The 19,748-nt window shown below is 49.1% G+C and overlaps 4 protein-coding genes across 4 annotated transcripts; 2 read left to right on the top strand and 2 right to left on the bottom strand.

The window, feature by feature from the left end:
- Window positions 1-1,903: 1,903 nt before the first annotated feature.
- Window positions 1,904-3,642, top strand: F5891DRAFT_1018639 (legume-like lectin family-domain-containing protein). The gene is made up of 11 exons (XM_041361045.1): window positions 1,904-2,082; window positions 2,194-2,255; window positions 2,309-2,339; window positions 2,388-2,435; window positions 2,487-2,549; window positions 2,598-2,691; window positions 2,745-2,778; window positions 2,831-3,017; window positions 3,072-3,093; window positions 3,142-3,244; window positions 3,294-3,642. The coding sequence occupies exons 1-11, from the start codon at window positions 1,975-1,977 to the stop codon at window positions 3,565-3,567; spliced, it is 1,026 nt and encodes a 341-aa protein (XP_041228877.1). The 5' UTR covers window positions 1,904-1,974; the 3' UTR covers window positions 3,568-3,642.
- F5891DRAFT_1018636 (armadillo-type protein) lies at window positions 3,643-7,499 on the bottom strand. Its single transcript, XM_041361044.1, has 9 exons — window positions 7,297-7,499; window positions 6,915-7,244; window positions 5,751-6,648; window positions 5,624-5,697; window positions 5,462-5,572; window positions 5,099-5,410; window positions 4,569-5,043; window positions 4,240-4,514; window positions 3,643-4,182 (listed from the first exon to the last, which is right to left on the bottom strand). The coding sequence occupies exons 1-9, from the start codon at window positions 7,396-7,398 to the stop codon at window positions 4,003-4,005; spliced, it is 2,757 nt and encodes a 918-aa protein (XP_041228876.1). The 5' UTR covers window positions 7,399-7,499; the 3' UTR covers window positions 3,643-4,002.
- A 6,849-nt stretch (window positions 7,500-14,348) lies between these two features.
- F5891DRAFT_1018635 (uncharacterized protein) lies at window positions 14,349-16,080 on the top strand. The gene is made up of 3 exons (XM_041361043.1): window positions 14,349-14,418; window positions 14,470-15,717; window positions 15,769-16,080. The coding sequence occupies exons 2-3, from the start codon at window positions 14,482-14,484 to the stop codon at window positions 15,991-15,993; spliced, it is 1,461 nt and encodes a 486-aa protein (XP_041228875.1). The 5' UTR covers window positions 14,349-14,418; window positions 14,470-14,481; the 3' UTR covers window positions 15,994-16,080.
- Window positions 16,081-16,645: 565 nt separating this feature from the next.
- On the bottom strand, window positions 16,646-19,045 carry F5891DRAFT_1276462 (peptidase S8/S53 domain-containing protein; the record flags this gene model as incomplete). Its single annotated transcript, XM_041370234.1, has 10 exons — window positions 18,570-19,045; window positions 18,230-18,517; window positions 18,073-18,180; window positions 17,894-18,022; window positions 17,723-17,839; window positions 17,467-17,667; window positions 17,153-17,418; window positions 17,065-17,100; window positions 16,860-17,003; window positions 16,646-16,810 (listed from the first exon to the last, which is right to left on the bottom strand). Exons 1-10 carry the CDS (start codon window positions 19,033-19,035, stop codon window positions 16,646-16,648), a joined length of 1,920 nt encoding a protein of 639 aa, XP_041228874.1. The 5' UTR covers window positions 19,036-19,045.
- Window positions 19,046-19,748: the final 703 nt, after the last annotated feature.

Genomic DNA, 19,748 nt, shown 5'->3' with positions numbered 1-19,748 from the left:
GGAGTCTTCTGTGTCCATCCCATGACCTGGTATCCGATTCCCCGACTCCTAGGAGGGCTTTGTTTTGATGAGCAGTTTTTCCAGTGATTCTCGTGGTGAGGTGTATACCCCGTGAGCTTCATCCGGCATCGGATGTTCCATTTTTGGGACCTCAAAACGCGCACGAAAGACAGTCCGAGCATGGTCTGCAGCACCTGGTGGGTTTGCAAATCCTTTCGCACTAAATGGATCTTCATCAGCGCGCCCTCCGAACCAGCAGGCAGCAGCACACCTCGTACCTCCTCATCCTCTGCAGTTCTTCGATAATATCATGATGCTGCCCAACCACCAACAATATGGTGCATATGTGCGCCCTAGTACCGGCACAGATCTTTTAAGCGTTCATTTCACAGGTTTGCAGATGACTTGGCACCTTCGACACCACATCCGGTGTCGTCACGGTCGTCACCGGTTTCCGTCTCGGACATCTTGACATTCAAATACTGTTTTTCCTCGGCAGTCCTACCTCCATCACGTCCACTGAGGTATGCACTGATCTACGGTCCACATGCTCTGGATTGTTTATCCGCCAACCTTCGGTTCTGCCTATACTCTCACCCTCAAGTTCGCTGGAAAGCGCACCCATTCTGATACAAATGCCAAGCTTACTTTGCAAAAACGTTTTTTCCGATAGGATATAAGAGCAAGGCCGCTACTGGCAGAATCAGAGCCACTGTTTTTCTTGACACATCCCATATAACCTAGCACGAGCCATGCATTTCTCATTCCTCCGAGTCGTCGCAGTCGTCGCAGCTTTGACAAGATCTGTGTCTGTCACCGCACAGCAATGTGCGACCGTAGGCAATGTTTGTGGCAAGAGCAGCTCGATTGGCATGGCATGCTGCGGTGACTTTCTCTGTAAACCTGCTGTGAGTATGATTGCATTCGAAATTCAACCCTACGACTCACCTTTGCGCCTTGTACCAGTCCGGAAGTTCTACCACGTACTGCGTGAAACCTTGAAAGTCCAGATGAGCTTGGCAGACTGAGCATGTCACAATAGTGAGTCTCATCTCTTTCGCGTTTGCAGTGCTTGACCGCACGATATACAGTTTGTCGCGGAGTTGATGGATGTGCTCACTTTTATACAAATTCTCCTAACGCCTTGACCGGACTCTCGATGAAATTACTGTAGCATTGATAGAAGACCTCGGGCTCAGGCCTCATGTCATTCAACTTGTATACAGTAAAAGTAGAAGAAAATTGATGTCTTCAGCCGACATTGAAGTAGGTGTACGTGACATTGAAGATCATTCGAAAGAAGGTGCTGGTGTCGAGGCATTGGAACAAGAACTAAAGAACAAGCCTCAGCGTCGTGAAGAGAACCACCAGTACTAGTGAGGTGCTGTCCATATGGAATATTGCTCGTCCACGGGAATTAGAATTTGCGGCGAGCCGACCATGATTGCAGAGTGTGTGACGTAGGTACTAGTCGGTCGTGGTCCCCAGATCCAACTGATGGAAGATCATGTATGCGAGTGATCGCTTGGACGGGAAGAGTCCTTCGTATACCTTTGCGTTCGACGAGAGTAACCGCACAAGAAACGAACGTGGCTTTGGCTGACTGCTGTAACAGATTAGCACGCACTTGGCACGCACATCATGTTAGATTCAATTGAGTAGAGTTTTCGACAACAATATTCGCTTGAAAAACGAATGATGTTTCCACTGACTAACAGATCAGCACGCAAGACTCAACAATTCGACACGCGATCCAAAGGAATCGGGGACTGGCACCCGCGCCGTTACGATTGATATCGTTCTAGTAGTGCATGCCGCCGCGTCTGAGTCGTGTTGCTTGTACATGTTTTCATTTTCGGCGGACTTTGAAGCATACCGGCATCGCGGCACTTGAGTGTAACATTGTAGGTTGCGGCAAGCATCCCGCACACGACTCCGAGACCTCCACATTCTTTTTTCAGCTTACGAGTCGCAATGATATGCTACTTTCCCGTATGCTATCTTGCATATATACTTTTTACAAGCTTCCCATGTGTCCTCGGTAAAACGGACACAACGGTGAACAACAAAACGATTGACCGAGTGAGTTGTAACATTTATGACGTGTGAGCAGGAACAACCTTGTTTTGGGCTTGCTTCACTTCTCTGTCAGTGGACAAAGCCAGAATATCTCATTATTTTCATCTATCCAAGACCATACAGCTTCGGACGCATTCAATATTTCCTCCATACATTGATCAGGACCTGCAAAATCGGTGAGACAAATATGTTATGCCCTTAAGATGCAGTCTTACACCTTAACTTTTAGTTGGTGGGATTTCGGTGCAGATGCATATATTGTGAGCCCAGTCAGTCTTCGCGACCTCTTGTATTCTAACGTCACGTAGAACACCAACAAACACATTCGTCTCGCGCGCGCTCGCCCATCTCAAATGGTGTGCTAGACACGTTAACCGAGCTTCTCTTTAATTCATGTTTTGCATTAGGGATGGCTCTGGTCACGCATGCCACTGACTGCTTCCAATTTTATCGTTGAGGTAGAATTCAAAGTAAGCGGCAATATTCTGATTTTTCAGCGTGTCCAAACAGGCTATTAGGTCACTGGTGAATCAACCCACTTGTACGGAGATGGAATGGCTATCTGGCTCACAAAGGACCGAGCTGAACCAGGTCCTGTCTTCGGTAGTAAAGGTCAGTTCTAGTCTTACTATGGTCACCTTGATTTGACATTGTTTCCCTCCCAGATAACTTCGAAGGGCTTGGTGTCTTTTTGGACACGTAAGTCACCGAACTGTTATGTCTGATGTTGCCCTTCTCACTTATGATGCAGTTATGCGAACTCCCGGCATCCGTATGGCTTTCCCCGAGTTATTGCAATGTTGGGAGATGGTCAGACGCCTTACGACCAAGCGCATGATGGTGAGGCCAACAGCCTAGGATCGTGTTCAGCCAATTTCCGTCGTACGAACGTGATCACGAAGCTCAAGATCACCTACGTGAAGGATACCTATCTTGATGTGCGTCTGGATGCTTGCACTGTCATCGCTTTTTCTCACGCAATTGTAAGATAGGTCAAAGTCCACTATCGAGCCTGTGCGTACATTTCTTTTGATTAGAGAATCAACACTAACAAACACCCAGGGGATGATTGGTCTGACTGTTTCCGCCTCACAGGCATAAGTCTTCCCCCCGCTCCATACATCGGCATAACCGCAATGACAGGCGAAGTATTTGATTCACATGAGTACGTCTTGCATTCGCCAACAGGTGCCTCCTGCTAACACGCTCCTTAGTGTCATTTCTGTGACGACGTGGTCCGCAATTCTGTCGGCCTCTGATGCGCAGCGCAACAAGTTTGGCGCTAGTGGGAAGGGTACGTTTTCGCGCAAGTCCGGAGCTGAGTCGCAGGGCGGCTCGTGGCTCGGCTTCATCTTCAAAATACTGCTCTTTGTGGCCGTCTGTGTGGGTGCTTCGTATGGGTATAAAACCTACACGCTTAATAAGAGGAGGGGCTATGGTGGTTCTGCATTTGGGGGCTTGGGTTATGAGAACCGGAGGCGGTTCTGAGAGATTATGTCGAGCTCATGTACATTCTGACTTCATTCAATGAAATCACTGAGACGGGTTTGCAGGTCTTAGGGACCGAATTTTGATCCTATCAGGATTGTATCGTATTGATGTCAGTGGAACTCAGTGTTTGTACGGGATATGTATCTACTACATACTACTATCTACTAAAGTGTAATGCTGATGACAGAAAAGAGCTAAGTACTACTACTACTACGACTAATGCTACGTAAAAGATATACAAGAGGCAGACTGAGCGAGAGGACGTAGGTATTTATGTAACTACAGAGACGCACACGCAAATTGCTGATGAAAGAAATACTACTGCTACTAGAAGATCCCAGAACAACAGAGATAGGACACAATGAACAAAAGGGTGCCGAAATACAATGAGATGTTGGGTTATTTTGGTGATACATACGTCACAAGAGTAAACTATACACCATATCGCGTAGCAAGGCGCTCCTGGATCACAGGAGGGAAGCTCGAAACCTGTGCGGCCCAACCTGCTTCATCGTGATGCTTGAAACCGGACAAAAGCTGTTGGAACATCGAATTCAGCTCTGCGGAGGGCTGATGCCACCTGATGATGGCATTGCAGAACCAGAGAAGACTCTGCGTTTAGAAAAAACAGTGTTAGCGCACACTAAAAAAGTGGGAATTTTGACAAACCTTAGCAATGCCCGCTGGGTTGGTCTGCACAAGAGTGCATAGACCACGGAACGCAGAGTCTTTCTCTTCATTATCACGAATCTCATACAAGGCTAAGCACCATGCTTGTGCAAACTCAGGCAAATGGGGAGCGACAATACTGGGGTGCATCAGCCCAATCCTTCCAATGGACACAGCAGCGTTCTCGTGAAGGCTGCGTGGAGCCTTCGGGTGCAGCAAGATAGGAATGAGACGCGCAATAAGGGGGTTAACCCATTGCTGGAACTCCAGGTCATCTAGAAAATGGCGTGTTTAGTGACTCAATATTGAGGATGGGCAAGTCTACTCACCACGCCCATAGCGCAGTGCTACTTCCCCGACAGACCAAGCTGCGTTATTGCATGCACTGATAAACTCGACCTTAGGCTCAGGGTCAAGTTGTTCGATAAGCTCCGCCATGATGGCAGGCAGATGAGGGCGTAGGAGCTGGAAGCAGCCCATCGCAAGGTCTCCGACGAGAGCATACGCACTCTGACGGACCGGTGCCTGAGGGTGTTTGAGACACACCGTCAGTAGCTGCAGAAGGTTCGGACTTGTCTGCCCAATGAGAGTTTCCAGATGCATGCCCATGCCCTGGGCAAGGCCCGATAAGAGATCCAGTGACACCACAAGGAAAGATTTGTCAGGCTCATCGAGGTCGGGGCTCTGCTGGTATGCTTGATACATGAGTAAGGATTGGTGGATAATGTTCACGCAGCGCTGGAAGACGGGTAGTGCGTAAGGGGAAAATGCCGGTCCCATGGCAATTGTGACGGACGCAATGCACTGGGATACCAAAGCATGAGAACTCAAAGTACTAACAAATCGATCGAGGTCATACCTCAAGAAGCGGAATCAAGTCATCGTCATTGTCCGACAGTTTGGCCCATCGAGACGTCAGAGGGGGCATCAAGATTTCCACATATGCGGGATTCTGCAATGCCCTACCGACAGCGTCGGCCAATGTGCCAACAGCATCATACAGTATAAGCGTGTTCTTGTGCTGATATTTTTCGAACGCAAACACCAGATTCCGGAGGACAGGTTCCAAATAGGGTACGAGCTCAGGCCCAGCATCTTCCTCTAACGTTGCGAATGCGCTACATCCTGCTTCTTGTACACGTTTGTTGTCGTCCAGAACCATTCGCAAGAGCTGGAGTCGTTTTAAGTCATCGCAATCACATGCGAAGTAGAAAATACGTACACCTTCCATGGTCGGGACGAAGTACGTGTTCTTATGTTGCTCCGATATAGGTTGCGTACACCAGCTTGCATACCGACCCAATGTCCAGCAGGCAATTGACCGAACAAGAGGCTATACACTCATTGGTCAATCGTCCCACACAGTAAGGGGGTAACGGCATACCTTAGGGTCGTTAAGTGTGTTGATTAGATACGGGACGAGGGTTGTCAAATGAGGTTCAATTGCATCAATGCAGCCTTGAGGAATAAAATCAATATACGACCACCAGATAAGAAAGAAGCATTAGCACCTTCTGCCATGGCGCCTAATGCCAATATGCCACTTTCCCTTTCTAACCACTCAGCACTCCAGAGTTTATTCTTTAAAGGACCCAGAAGCACGTTCAGTAACTCGGGCCCGAACCTCACAGCCAGCACATCCAGCGCAGCAGCAGCACATTTCCTCAAGTTCCACTCCGTAGACATCTCATCAGCAAAATCATCGTCATCAAGATCGTAGTCGTCCTCATCCTCATCGTCCAATGTCTCCTCCCCGTACGCGCCTCGCTTCCGCTCCTGTCCATTAGCTTGTGCTTGGTCCCGATCCAGACCGTGTGTTTTGCCCCCGTAATGACGTGGCTTGATGTCAGTTTCCTTGTCAGGGACATTGGTATCTTCTGTGTCGCCATCAAGCCAGAGAAGATCATCCTCTCCGTAAATCATGCAATCGAGCAATACTGGAGCAACTCGTCCTAGGAGAGGATGGAGGAATGCTGCGAGGTCAGGATCCTCGGCGAAAGTGAGCCAGAACTCGCAGGCTTCGAGGGCCACGCTTTCATTCTTATCTTTGGTCGAGTATAACATGTACTCTGCGACATTCGACATTTCCGGCATCAACTTCTCGGGGCGGGCTGCAAGAAGCAATACAAGAGCCTGGCAGACGTGTCTTCGGACAGATGGATCCTCGTCAGATGCGCGCTTGAATAGGCAGGCGATGAAGGCATCGATGTGGGCAAAAAGGGATTGAGAATTAATCGGCACGAAATATGAAAGACAGGCAACGGCATGTGACCGCATTTTCGGCATTGGGTGCTCAGATAGCACGAGGAACTTGGGGATCATGTAATCCAGAGGACGCGTTCCATTAATCTCAACATCCATTTTGCGAGGAAAATCCTCGCAAGCTTTCTCGAAAACGCTGAAAGCAGCCTGCGTGGTAATTTTCAGTATTCACAATCGAACAGTGACACAGATAATCATGGGATATGAACGTCGCGTGGTTTGGGACCGTTCGGGTTCAGCATGAAGTCACGTTCGATTAAATGCGACATTCGATAAGGAGAGCTGCCGAAGAGCCAGAGCTGCACTCGCATAGGCTTTTCCCGACTGTCAGGTGCCTCGAAATTCATGTGGAGGCACTTGCTCCGACGCGATCCCATGTTCCAGCCTTGGAATATCATCACTCGGACACTCACCTCCTGGAGAGCTGGATCAGGCGAATCTAGCATATTCACCAACTGCTGCAAGCAATCTGGCCAATTTCTAGGTTCAAGAGCACCAAGGAATGCAACAATATCATGACCGGCAGCATTCCTTATCAAAGGAGGAGAGCTGACGAAGGCTTGAAGAACAGCCGACTTTGCATATTCGGCTACCTCCGGAGATACGCTAAGGAGTAGACGTGCATTGTTCTTCAATAGATATCCAGCTATCGTGCGGATTTGGTCTTCCTCTTGGGGGAGAGCGGTTAAGATGTAAGCCAGATATGCAATATAATCTGGTACACGTGTAAAGGTGTTCAATTTCTATTTAAGCGGATGTTAACGCGCTGCAGATCATGGCAAGGAAAATGCATACATGAGTGATTGCTCGTTGTACATTGCCTTGCGTATCAGTTGAGTCGCGTATAGTCTGCAGGATCTCTTGTAGACCTGCAGGCTGCGGCGTCCAAGTAGACATCGTTAAGAGCCGTCAATGCGCGTGAAGTGTAGATTTAGGGGAACGCGCCGCAAGAAAGAAAGGGCTCAGTCAGAACTCTTAACCAGTGGCAGTAACGCTCTTTGCCTACACCTAAATTACTTTGTGTGGTTTTATTTGTCGTCGTGCGAACTGATAGGCGTAGTACACAAAGCACGTCACGCTTGTCACGAAACCAGACTCCTGAGTCACATCTTCGGGAAGCATAGGTAGTTCGCAGGTTTACTTCTAGACTTCGATTGGAAGCTGGTTTTACTGAACTTCCTGATAGTGTTACTAATAGCCAGTTAGCTGTGGTCTGGGGTTGAAACTTCCTTGATTATCATCGGCTTAATGATGCGACGATGATCAGGCTGAATCCTGCCTGATCAACACTGCCGTCGGACACATCCTTCCCCAAAGGACAGAGCCTTGATCAAGATGCATTGATGTCCAAGCAAGCTTCAGGCCTTCAGGGGCCGCGACCCGGCGCTCACACATTCATCGTGGGTCGAAAATGACTTTTTGTATATACTACATACAACTCTGGGGCTCCAGTACATTTTTCCCATATAGAAATACAGTGCAACTAAACAAGTACATTCGCAGCCATTCGATGAGGTGGGCACCTTATCATCTCCTTATTAGGCTTTAGCAAAAACCGTTATGGTCTAGATTCTGACGAGAATATAATATCATAGCTACAGTGATTATTTTTTAGAATAATATGAGCGTGTCAAATCTCGATTTGATGGTCAAAATTTTCACCAGTGATTTGGTGTCATACCATATATTTTGTCGATTCTAACTTGACAACATGCAAGACTATATTCACAACTGATTGAGCCTTGGTTTATTGTGCTGTTTGAGGAGTGCTGTCTCAGTGACCGAGCTCTACGGAAGCGTTTATGCATATGATCGGCGCTAGAACTCTGATTAGCAATTAATTAATTACCGACCAATGAAAAATTCCCTGTTAAGTAGTCCTAGGCTGGAAACGCACAAATCATGAGGAACGCACATGCTGTACCATACGGCAGTTACTTGCAGTGCAGTTCATTAGAGGTACTCAGAGTAAAAATTTAAACGTCGCTAATCGTCGCTAATCGTCGCTAAAGTCGCTAAATGTCGCTAACTCTCGGTTAGAGATGGACAAAACTCGAGCAGTAAGACTCGGCATATGCATCGGCACGATGTCGGACATTCAAACGACACTTAGTGAAACGAAAGTAGCATAGGCAAAGTAGATAAGATTTCAAGAAAAAAAATACTAAGTCGATATCTACATGTAACAGTGAGGGTACGTGCTGTAAAGTAAAAAATCTACTGCTGCGTGCATCAATAAAATTGGAACGATCCTCGTCAACTGGAGGAGGATGGCACAAGGTGGTATGAGACGCCCGAAGACGCGGAAGGTGTTTGAGGAGTTTCGGAGGGAGTGCCTGGCGTGATAGAAGCGCTTGGCGGTTCTGTGAGGAGGTGCGCTGCGCGCGAGTTGAGTGCTGCGTGAGGGAGTGCTTGGCGTGTTGGAAGCGCTTAGGGGTTCGGTGAGGGAGTAGGGCAGCGTGAAACGCCTGGAGACGCGGAGGGCGTTTGAGAAGGAGTTTCGGAGGGCGGCAGTTGAGAAGGAGTTTCGGAGGGTGTTTGAGAAGGAGTTTCGGAGGGTGTTTGAGAAGGAGTTTCGGAGGGCGGCGGTTGAGAAGGAGTTTGGGAGGGCGGTTGAGAAGGAGTTTCGGAGGGAGTACCTGGCGCGATAGAAGCGCTTGGAGGCTCGGTTAGGGAGGTAGGCAGCGTGAAACGCCTGGAGACGCTGAGGGCGTTTGAGAAGGAGTTTCGGAGGACGGTTGAGAAGGAGTTTGTACGTACCTAGCATGTTAGAAGCCCTTGGCGGTTCGCTGAGGGAGGTGGGCTGCGCGCGAGCGTCGTTGAGTGCTGAGTGAGGGGGTGTGATGATCACGAGGTACATGAGCACAGCAAGCTGAAACACCGGAATTTGCCGAAATTTTCAAACTCCGCCGCAAAGTGCGTCACATATGCCAGGGATAGACAGGAGTTTTGATCCCCTGATTCCCAACATGCCTCGTCAGTCAAAGCGTGCACAAATGCTGCATGACATCGATGTATCTGCACTTGCAGTAGCCACAGCCCGATACCAACATCTTCTGGAGGACGACGAGTCTACTACAGACTCTGCCTCGAGTCTCGACTCTTTCGATCTTACCCGTGACTCAGACCTTGACCTTTTCATGAGCATCATGTTAACCCCTCCATCTCCTCTTTCTCCAGTTTTATCTGGCTTCTCCAGTTCTTCCTCCGACTCTTTCTCTGATGACTCATCTGATGATGACATCAACCATACCACTGCTCACTACGACCGTCTTCAAGATTCCATTGCAAGTCTTCGGGATGAGGTAGAGAGGGCACGTGTGCTCCATAGACCCAGTGAGCCTATCCCACGAGCCTCACAGCTGCACCTCCTTGTCCATTTTGGGGAACATCGCCCTCATCTATTTCGTCGTAAACTACGTGTCGACCCCGAAATTTTCGATGACATCCTCAATCTCATTTCTGGCCACCCCATTTTTCATAACAATTCCAACAACCTCCAGCTTCCTATCTCTATTCAACTTGCTATTTTTCTCAACCGTGTCGGCCACTATGGTAATTCTGCCACTCTCCAGGATGTATCTGAATGGGCTGGTATTAGTGTTGGGTCTGTGGTTAACTGCACCAATCGTATAATGGTTGCACTGCTTGACCAGCATGATGCCTTCATGGGTTTTCCCCCACCTGATTCACAGGACTTTGAGCTTGCTCGGCAATATACTGCACGGGTGACCACTTGCCCTGAGTGGCAGAATGGAGTCCTAGCTGTTGATGGGACATCAATTGACCTGTATGAGACACCTGGATTTTATCACCAGTCTTTTTATGACAGGAAATCCAAATATTCCCTGGGCTGTCAGGTATGTTTTTTTTTTTTTAATTTCATGGTTTAAAATTAAAATAAATTCAAGGCAGTCATTATGCCCCACAATCTTCTCATAGTTGATTATTCTCTTGGTCACCCTGGAAGCATCCATGATGCATACGCATTCAGATCTACTCGTATCTATCAAGAACATGACACACTTCTTCCAGCTGGCCACTGGGTCTGGGCAGACAGTGCTTATCCACTGGACACCTGGTGCATTGCCCCTTTCAAGAAGCCCCGCAATGGACGGCTGACAGCAAATCAGAGGACATTCAATTATCACCTTTCTACAGTTTGTCCCTTTATTTTTCCATTTTTTTCTGATTTAAATTTGATTTATCTAGGTCCGTGTACGAGTGGAGCATGCATTTGCTGCATTGAAAGGGCGGTTTCAATCTCTTCGAGATCTCCGACAGAATATCAATTCAGCAGATGACTTACGGACAGCAGTCCATTGGATTCAGTGTTGTCTGATCCTACACAACATGATCATACGGTTTGAAGAAGAACATGCTCTGACAGAGGACCAGGGATCAGTCAAGTGGTCTTGTCAAGAGGCTAGAAACTTTATGTCTCAAGAGGCAGCTGAAGGACCAGATGGTAATGACCAAGTAGGTGATAGGTTATATGAAGGGACTCCAGGTCATGCTCGTCGTGAGAGGTTGATGGATCTCTTGTTTGACAGCCCTCACTCAAAGGCACAACGTAGACAGGGATAGCAGTTGTAGTTACAAATTTCCACTTGAATATGTTTTCTTGGCTCTGAAGGTGTGATGCTTGACATATGTTTTCTTGGATAAGTAATGTTTGATAACCTGAGGAGATGTTAGATGGTACATATAACTAGTACACTTGCTAGGATAAGCACCACAATATTAAGCAAGTGAAGAGACTGACCATCACAGCTGCTTAGGTTTGAAATCAGCTTTCTTTGCGTTGCAAAGAAAGCTAATAAACCTAGAGCACTGTGATGGTCAGTCTCTTCACTTGCTTAATATTGTGGTGCTTATCCTAGCAAGTGTACTAGTTATATGTACCATCTAACATCTCCTCAGGTTATCAAACATTACTTATCCAAGAAAACATATGTCAAGCATCACACCTTCAAAGCCAAGAGGAAACACCATCATGGTCCATTGAAAACTGGTAGTACATGAACTATCAACATAACATGAACAGGACTAATGGTTAACATAACAACATATGTAGTATGAAGGACAGCATGAGATATGTGATGCAAAAGGACAACAGTAAGACTACAACAACACCCTCAAGAGTTAGAACCGCTCATCAAACGTTGGTACTCAATCTTCAGCTGAAGCGCTCTTGCCTCCTCAGCATGCGCATGTGCCAGCGCAGCATGCATCTTCACCTCCGCTTCGCGGAGGCGAATCTCCGTATCCTTCGCTTCCTGGGAGCGCTGATGAGTGGCGACAGCTTCCTTGTCGCAGTGTACACGCTCCTCGCGCAAAAACTTGTGCTCATTTACCTGACGGGCGAGGTTGTACTTCGCCATGTAACGCTCGTTCTTGAGCTCGCCCCGAGTGATCCGGTCCGACTGGACGCTTCCGATCTCGTCGTTGAGCCGGTTCAGGTCGCCTTGAAGATCCGACCGCACCCGTTTCACCTGCCTCCCTTTCCCCTTGGAGGATGGGAGTTGTGACGTCTGGGAGGTGGAGGCAGGTGCCGACATCGTCGTTTTCGACAGCGAGGAGCCGCTGGACGAGGGTTTTGGCGAGTTGGCGCTGGTCCGGCTTGTCCTCGACACGCGCTTGCCGAAGGCAGCGCGACTATCGTGGAGGGAGGTCTGCGATTTCGGGGGAAGGACGAATGATGATGACTTGGGCGAGGGGGAACGAGATGATGAGGGGGATGCAGACTGACGTGCCCGACGTTTGGAGGCTCTGGGCTTGGGGGGGCTGTTCAAGATGGTGACGTCACCCTCCTCTTCCCAGTAATTTGACGTTACGGGAGGCTGCGGCTGTGGCACGTCGTCGAAGCGAAGGTCCATGTCCATGTCCTCGTCGTATCCGTCGCCGACGTAATTGTTGTCACAATACGTATCGGACTCGGAGGGGGCAGGCGCGGGAGGGTGAGAGCGAGCGATGATGCCGGGATGGGAGGGATGGTACCCGGATGGCGAGGAGGAGGAAGCGAAGGGGGGGACAGTAAAGGGCGCCTGAACAGAGGGCGCAGAGGGCGCAGAGCCAAAGGGCGCCTGGCCAGAGGGCACAGAGCCAAAGGGCGCCTGGCCAGAAGGCGCAGAGCCAAAGGGCGCCTGGCCAGAGGGCACAGAGCCAAAGGGCGCCTGGCCAGAGGGCGCAGAGCCAAAGGGCGCCTGGCCAGAGGGCGCAGAGCCAAAGGGCGCCTGGCCAGAGGGCGCAGAGCCAAAGGGCGCCTGGCCAGAGGGCGCAGAGCCAAAGGGTGCTTGGCCAGATGGCGCAGAGCCAAAGGGCGCCTGGCCAGAGGGCGCAGAGCCAAAGGGCGCTTGGCCAGATGGCGCAGAGCCAAAGGGCGCCTGGCCAGAGGGCGCAGAGCCAAAGGGCGCTTGGCCAGATGGCGCAGAGCCAAAGGGCGCCTGGCCAGAGGGCGCAGAGTTGAAGGGCGCCTGGCCAGAGGGCGCAGAGCCAAAGGACGCCTGGCCAGAGGGCGCAGGGACGAAGGGCGCCTGACCAGAGGTCTGGGCACCTTGGGTGAGAGCGAAGAAGTTAGCAGCGTGATCAGTTCCAGGGCGTGATGAGACGGTCTTGACGGATAGAGCAGGGTTTGTCCCCATGATGGAGAGGAGCTCGTCATACCACGGGAACGTATGTAGTACTTGCGCTGTAATTTTTATTAGTTTAATCTGATTAAATATAAATATAAAAAACATACCGTGCAGATTTTGAGCGACGTCGTTTGGCATGACGCCGGCACCCGTCGAGTTTAATTTGTCGTGACATTCACGAAACCTTTTTTTGAGACTGGAGGGAATGTTAGTACACATGTGAATCGATACGAAAAATCGTACCTCATGATATGATTGTTGGTCGAGTCGCGAAACTTATCCGGCACCTCAGCGTATTGCGCCGCATAGTTAGGATCAGCCTGGAAAACATGGCGGGCGACGACAGAGCAAACCGAGAGTTTATCCTTGCCCGATGGGCGATCACCCTCGGTATGCGATTGTTTCCCGTCCGAAAAGAACAGAACTCGGCAGTCTGCTGGATGGTTGCGGAGGTACTCGATAACCCTCTGGGTGCGAGAGGGGTCCGCCTGCCACTGCACGACGAGCTTGGGTGCCTGGGCAGCATGATCGTTACCTCGAGTACTCCGAGATTTTCCTCGGCCACGGGTGACGGGTCCTTGGTTGTAGTCCATAGATTTGGGCTGCAAACACTTGAGGCGTGCAGAACGACGAGGACGTGGTGGTCGAATGACAGGCATAGTTTTCGAAGTCCGAAACTATGCCGATGTGCCGCATGTCCTATGCGTGTTGTTCCTGCCTGAATTGTCAGTTTCTAACCGAAGTTACCGAGCTTTACCGAGCTTTACCGAAAATTCCCATTTTACTCTGAGTACCATTATTGCCGTACTCTTGGCTTGACCAGTTGAAGACAAAGAGAAGATACGTTTCAAGACAAACTTGTGTTCGTGCGCAGCCACAACTTGAAGGAGGCCTGCAGAATCTGATCATTTGTTGATCGCATCCTAGTACTAGTATAGAGCATTCCACCCTGCATCAATCTCATCGACGCAGCAACCTTGGACCGGGTACCCTGAGCTCGAGGAGAATCGAGGCGGAGAGTTATTTGTGCCACTGAACAGGATCAATAGAAATTTGAGGCGGCCAAATTGTTTACAACGTCCTTGAGCGTCACTTTGACCATGCCCGTTTCAACGTTTCAATCTCATCCGCTGCCGCATCATGGTAAGTTTAGCCTGCTAGTACCCTGATTAGTATTACGTGTACGGCGGAGTGCGCGGAGTTCATACTAGGCATAGCCCAAGCATAGCCAGTCACTACATACATACACCACCTTGCCTTTGGTTGCGTTCCGAGCTTCAAAGTAAGTAGTTATAATCCATCAACATCTTGATTATAGCTTACCAATTCGAAGCATTTTGAAGTCATGGGCCAGTTAATGAACATACCTTCCAGGGACTCCGGTATTATACCCCAAGTCGGTTTGCCACCCGAACTTTGGTCGGCAATATTCGAGCATCTTCCTCTCCGAACCCTTCATGACGTTACCCTCACTTGCCACTCCTTTCGTTATCTCGCGCAACCCCTCTTGTTTCGCTCCCTGACATTCTGTCCCTACTCTCTGGACGCCAACAACCAGCGCTTCATTCACCGTCTCGAAACTGTAAAGCGTACAAAGCGCCGCATACAATTTTGTTCCTCATTACGCATCGCCCATGCTGTTCGTGAATGCAAATTTTATCCCCGATATATTGTTGGTGCTGTTCTCAACACGGAGATTCCATATAATGTGCTTTTGGATATACTACTCGATACCCTACCGCTTTTCGTCAATCTCCAATCGCTATCGTTCATGTTCGTGGACCTCAGCCAGTCCCAGATATCAAAACTATGCGCGCTACGAAGCCTAGGGAACCTTTTCTTAGGCAATTGTACAGTGGAACATGTCCTATCGCTTTCATCTCCCAAATTACGGCTTGCCAACTTGACCATCATCTGTGATAGCAAAAATATGCTTGGGAACGGTCAGAACGGTCATGGACTATCTGTTTTCTCACCCGACCACATACGTTCCGTCTCTATAATCAACCCAGTCGCAGCCTCACAACTCCTAAACAATTTCATAGGAAACACATCGCAAGGCCTGCTACAACTCCGATGCCTCACATTACCTTGCAATTTAGAAGTCGTGCGCGCTTTCCGTCCTATACTTCATCTCATCCCAGAGCTAGCCGAACTCAAATTCGCCCGCCCCTCTCAAATCCAACACAACCTTCCCAGAGATGAAAATTTCTCCCTGTCTACGCATTTCAATCCACTCAAGCCCCTCTCGAAATACCAAGGTCCTCGTCAGCTTTTACCCCACTTTGTTCGCCCTGGTGCTCTCGAACATCTCAACTTGTGGAGTACACGCCCCGTGTCCACTGATGGTTCGATGAGTCCCTTGGAATTGCACGGAGCACTTGCGGGTGGCAATAAACTCGTGAGTGTATGCGATCCGGAGGTTCTCAAGACTGTACAGATGCTGGAGTTGAGCGTCACGCATGTCGATGCCCTCATGCTCCATGCTATTTGCATTCGCTTCCCAATACTGCGATCATTATACGTGTTTGCAGCAAAAGGCTTCTTTCCTGGTGCTGTTACGCAAGCGTGGGACCCTGAGGTATATGTCAAATCGTCCCTCCTCTATTTCGGGCTAAACTGTGTGTTTCAGGTGATAATGGACGCCCTTTTGACCCTACCTCTTCCCTCCACCATTCAGCATTTGCGACTCTCGTCGTATTCAGCTGGGTCACGCAGTGGAACTGCCACGGAAGACCGCCTTGTAAGACACAAACAAGACCTCCGGGTAAAATATCCTAATTTAAGCTCTGTTTCTCTGGATGAATCGGACATCGACCTAACGTGGGATAGGAGTACAGTGCTGCTCCATTGCTGAGATTCGAGGATTCGTTCAGTGCACAGCCTGCATTTGATTGACCTATATATATGTATCTATGCATAATTGTATACGATTTATTTCGGGTTGCCGCGGACTACTGTCTCCGAATAGGATGTTTCCCAGTCATTCCCTTCACCCGTCCTGTCGTTCCTGTACCCACCGACGATCTTCCACAATGCACTATCATAGCAAGTTCTTTCACACCATTGCTCTCCAAGCCCATGCTCATAGATACACTATCACTCCTCGTCGTCCTTGCAGTTTGTTCTACAAACCTAGCATACCCCGTAAGCAGAACCGATGTGATAGTTACTGTGACAAACGATGAACTCATTCTCATCAACGTTGGTTCAGTGTGCCGGAATATAGATGGAAAGGGTGTTAGTAGGGGATAGGTAGGTGCGTGGATGCCGTCCCCACGACATGGACGTGTTCGGATGCACACCATACGATTGAGCCATACTTGGAAATCAGAGCTTCCTGGGGGCCAGAGGAAGCTCGAGGCATCTGGCCATGCTATCTGATTCGGAGCGTCGGATATGTAGGGCGGAGGCAGAGGTCAAGACCAGAAAATTCTATTGAGCCAATTATGAAACACAGGAATGCGGATTTGCTTGATTGCAGGACTATTAAACGCGATACTCGTATTCTATGGAAGAGCCAGCCATTTCTCGAGCAATACAGGGAAGTTGAGAGTACCAAGACCAGTAACTGGATCCCATCCAACGGTCGCGTTGTAACCTTCGGTACCACAGCCCGGGTTTGACCCTTCGGTAATGTCATTGAAAGCACCTGCGAAATCAGTAGAGTAGATCTAACACCATAAATTATCAACTGAGGCGGGCAAAAGGGCAGGAACATACCGTAGGGTTAATGAACCCAATCGGGCTCTTTCCTGCAGCGAGACGGGCATCGTTGATCATCGTAAAGATGGCGCCGCTAACTGGTGAAGAACAGGACGTTCCATACACGAGCTCAAATTCACCGTCGACAGCGACAACGTAGTTCTGACGGGAAATAATATACGTCAAACCCCGCGTATCCATGCAACTTGTGACAGACACTCACAGCTCCGTTGGCAGCAATGTCAGGGAAAGCACGAGACTGATGGCTAGCTTTAGTTGATTGAACATATCACATTCACTCTCACACTTACCATGCCAGTCGAGTTCCACATAGTTGCGGGGTAGTTAGGAGGATAATTTTCCAGATAGTAATCGACAGCGGTCTTCTGGTACGAGGGCATCGCGAAGTAGTTACTGAAGCCTCCACCCGAGTAGATGACCTCCATGCAAGCCATTTCAGGTTGAGCGTCGAGGACACTTGCACCTGGCTTGACCATGGTAGCGCCGACAGATGTGACGTAGGGGCAGACACCAGGGAAACTGGGATTGAACATTGTACCGTTTACGGTCTGAGTGCCTGTTGTCGTGTGAGAAGATAGAAGTGAAAATTGAACTCAAGATATACCATCGGGGTTCAGGCAAACATCGCCATTACCAGCAACACCATCATCTCCAGAGCTGTACAAGATGGTAACACCCATCAAGCCAAGCTTCGCATACTCTGCGCACTGGCGCTCAGCATAGAACGGAGTAAGATCGGCCTCATTGTACCCGTATGATGTTGATATAACGTATGCGGGCGTGACAGTACCACAGTCCTCAGGCCCTATCAAAACATCCAAGCTTATTGTATTTCAGATCGAAGAAAGACAGGGACTTACCCTCATAACCCCCACCGTATGGGTCAGGATATTCGGCGTCCTCAGAGTAATCGTCACCACCCTCAAATGTACAGTATGACCCATCAATGGCGTCGAGGAAGTTGTTGAAAGAAGCCCCTGTCAACAAAGTCAGCGATATGCTTACGACGTTTTCTCCTGTTCTCATCCTACCTTCCACCATGTCACCAGTTTGGTAAAGAGTGACGTTTTGCTTGCCAGTGACCAACGTCATACCATATTGGAGATCGAGATCCGACTCGCCGTTGTATTCGAAACCTTGGTACTCGGTCTGTGCATACCCTGCAACATGTCTTTATGGTTTGATCAAAGAAGAACGTTAAGGTAATTACCTCCATCAATGGAAACCATGACTGGCTCCTTTCCGATGAGATCAGTAGAATAGTTCATGGCAAACATTTGCAGGTCGGATTGCAAGTACGCCTGAGGAGTGTATTCCACTAGGTGATGAATTAGCTCGCATGGTTACCAGTGGAATAGAATCCATACCGACGCCGAAGCTGTTAATGTCAGTAGAAACAGGTTCGTATACAAGTCCATATAGAGCTCTCAAGCAGATCGGAGTGATGTACTCGTCACACTGCTCAAGCTCAGTCACTAGCTGTGAAATAGTGCCAGTAGTCTTGGGGGTGATTCCTACACCAGGTTGACCGAGTGAGTGAGCGGCTTCCGACGGACTTCCAGATCGACGCTTGAGTTTCGCGTCGAAGCTGACGGAGGGCAGGACAAAATCAACATGAGCACTGATCTGCTCAGGGAGATGATAGGCCTCGCAAGCTAAAAAGTGGTGAGTGAGTGCCACAATAGTATCCTCTACGAAGATACTGACCGACGTGCTCCTGTCCAGAAACATGAGTATAAACATTATACTCTGTGTTCATGAGCCGTTCCGCTTCTTCGACCGTAACATCGACGTTAATCCAACCTTTGGTGGAACTTACGCGAATGCGCTCGCTCGCTAGCCCATTCTCAACAAGCCAGTCTCTAACGGTGGAGATAGATTCCTCTGAAGGTGAAAATTTTCGTGCGATCTCTCCTGCACTCCAGTGCTTGCCATAGTTGGATGACTTCGGGTGAGAAACATCATAAAGATATTCATCGATGAATTCGAGGTTATTCTGTTTCAGAGCAATGCGCAGAGGAAGTGTTGCTGCACTCTCGTGCCTTCGAGTTTGAGACCATCCAGCAGGAATGGCGCTGCGCTTCTCATGCACATTGTATGGGCTGAGAGCGGGCCTCGCCAAGGAGGCTACTGCGAGACTGAGGGTGACGAAAGTGGTCAATGAGCAGCGCATGTCGACGACCGAGACGACCAGAAGCTGACAACAAATCAATCACCAGCCATATCTTTTATAACTTTCTCGAGCACAGAAGCAGCATGGTTATGCGCCAGGATTAGACTGTAAGCACGCGAAACAGAGTCTCCTCGATGCGACACCCTCTCAAGGGCTTCACACACTGCGAGCTGTTTCCCCGAGAAACACATGGATGAGATACTCCTGGATTATACTGTCCACAGTCGAGAAGAGATACCAGAAAGGCCTCCGCTTTTGGTTAGATCCCTGATTGCCTATCGTAGATCAACATAGTTCTTCGACAAGGACGAGCTGTTACGGTGAAGCCGGTGATCGTTAGTTGATTACCAGCTACTCAGGAGCACCTTTCAATAATCTTTAAATCGCCCGTAAGTGGCTTGGGAATTAGGCATGAGGTACGGTAGCCTGTACAGGCAAAAGGAAATGTTCCCAGAAGTAGGATTTCAAAGTGTGCCATAACTTGATCGATTGGACCAATACTGTGGGTTTGTCAAAACACCGTGACTGCACAGCCATACAGACACTCTGACTGTCGGGCTCTCCCGGGTCGGAGCCGACGGACTACTCTTCCTGTGTCCGTAAATGATGGAGCTGCAGATTTTCTGAAAGTGCAATACAAGCTTGCAGAGATTGATTGTATAAATGTCCCAGCTATCTCCAGTCCCTTCCCCTTCTTCAATATCTACGCGGAT

The sequence above is a fragment of the Suillus fuscotomentosus genome (assembly GCF_016647785.1).
Source record: "Suillus fuscotomentosus strain FC203 chromosome Unknown F5891scaffold_13, whole genome shotgun sequence".
NCBI classification, from domain to species: Eukaryota; Fungi; Basidiomycota; class Agaricomycetes; order Boletales; family Suillaceae; genus Suillus; species Suillus fuscotomentosus.
The sequence above is the reverse complement of the archived record's forward strand: the minus strand, read 5'-3'. Positions and strand labels throughout refer to the sequence as shown.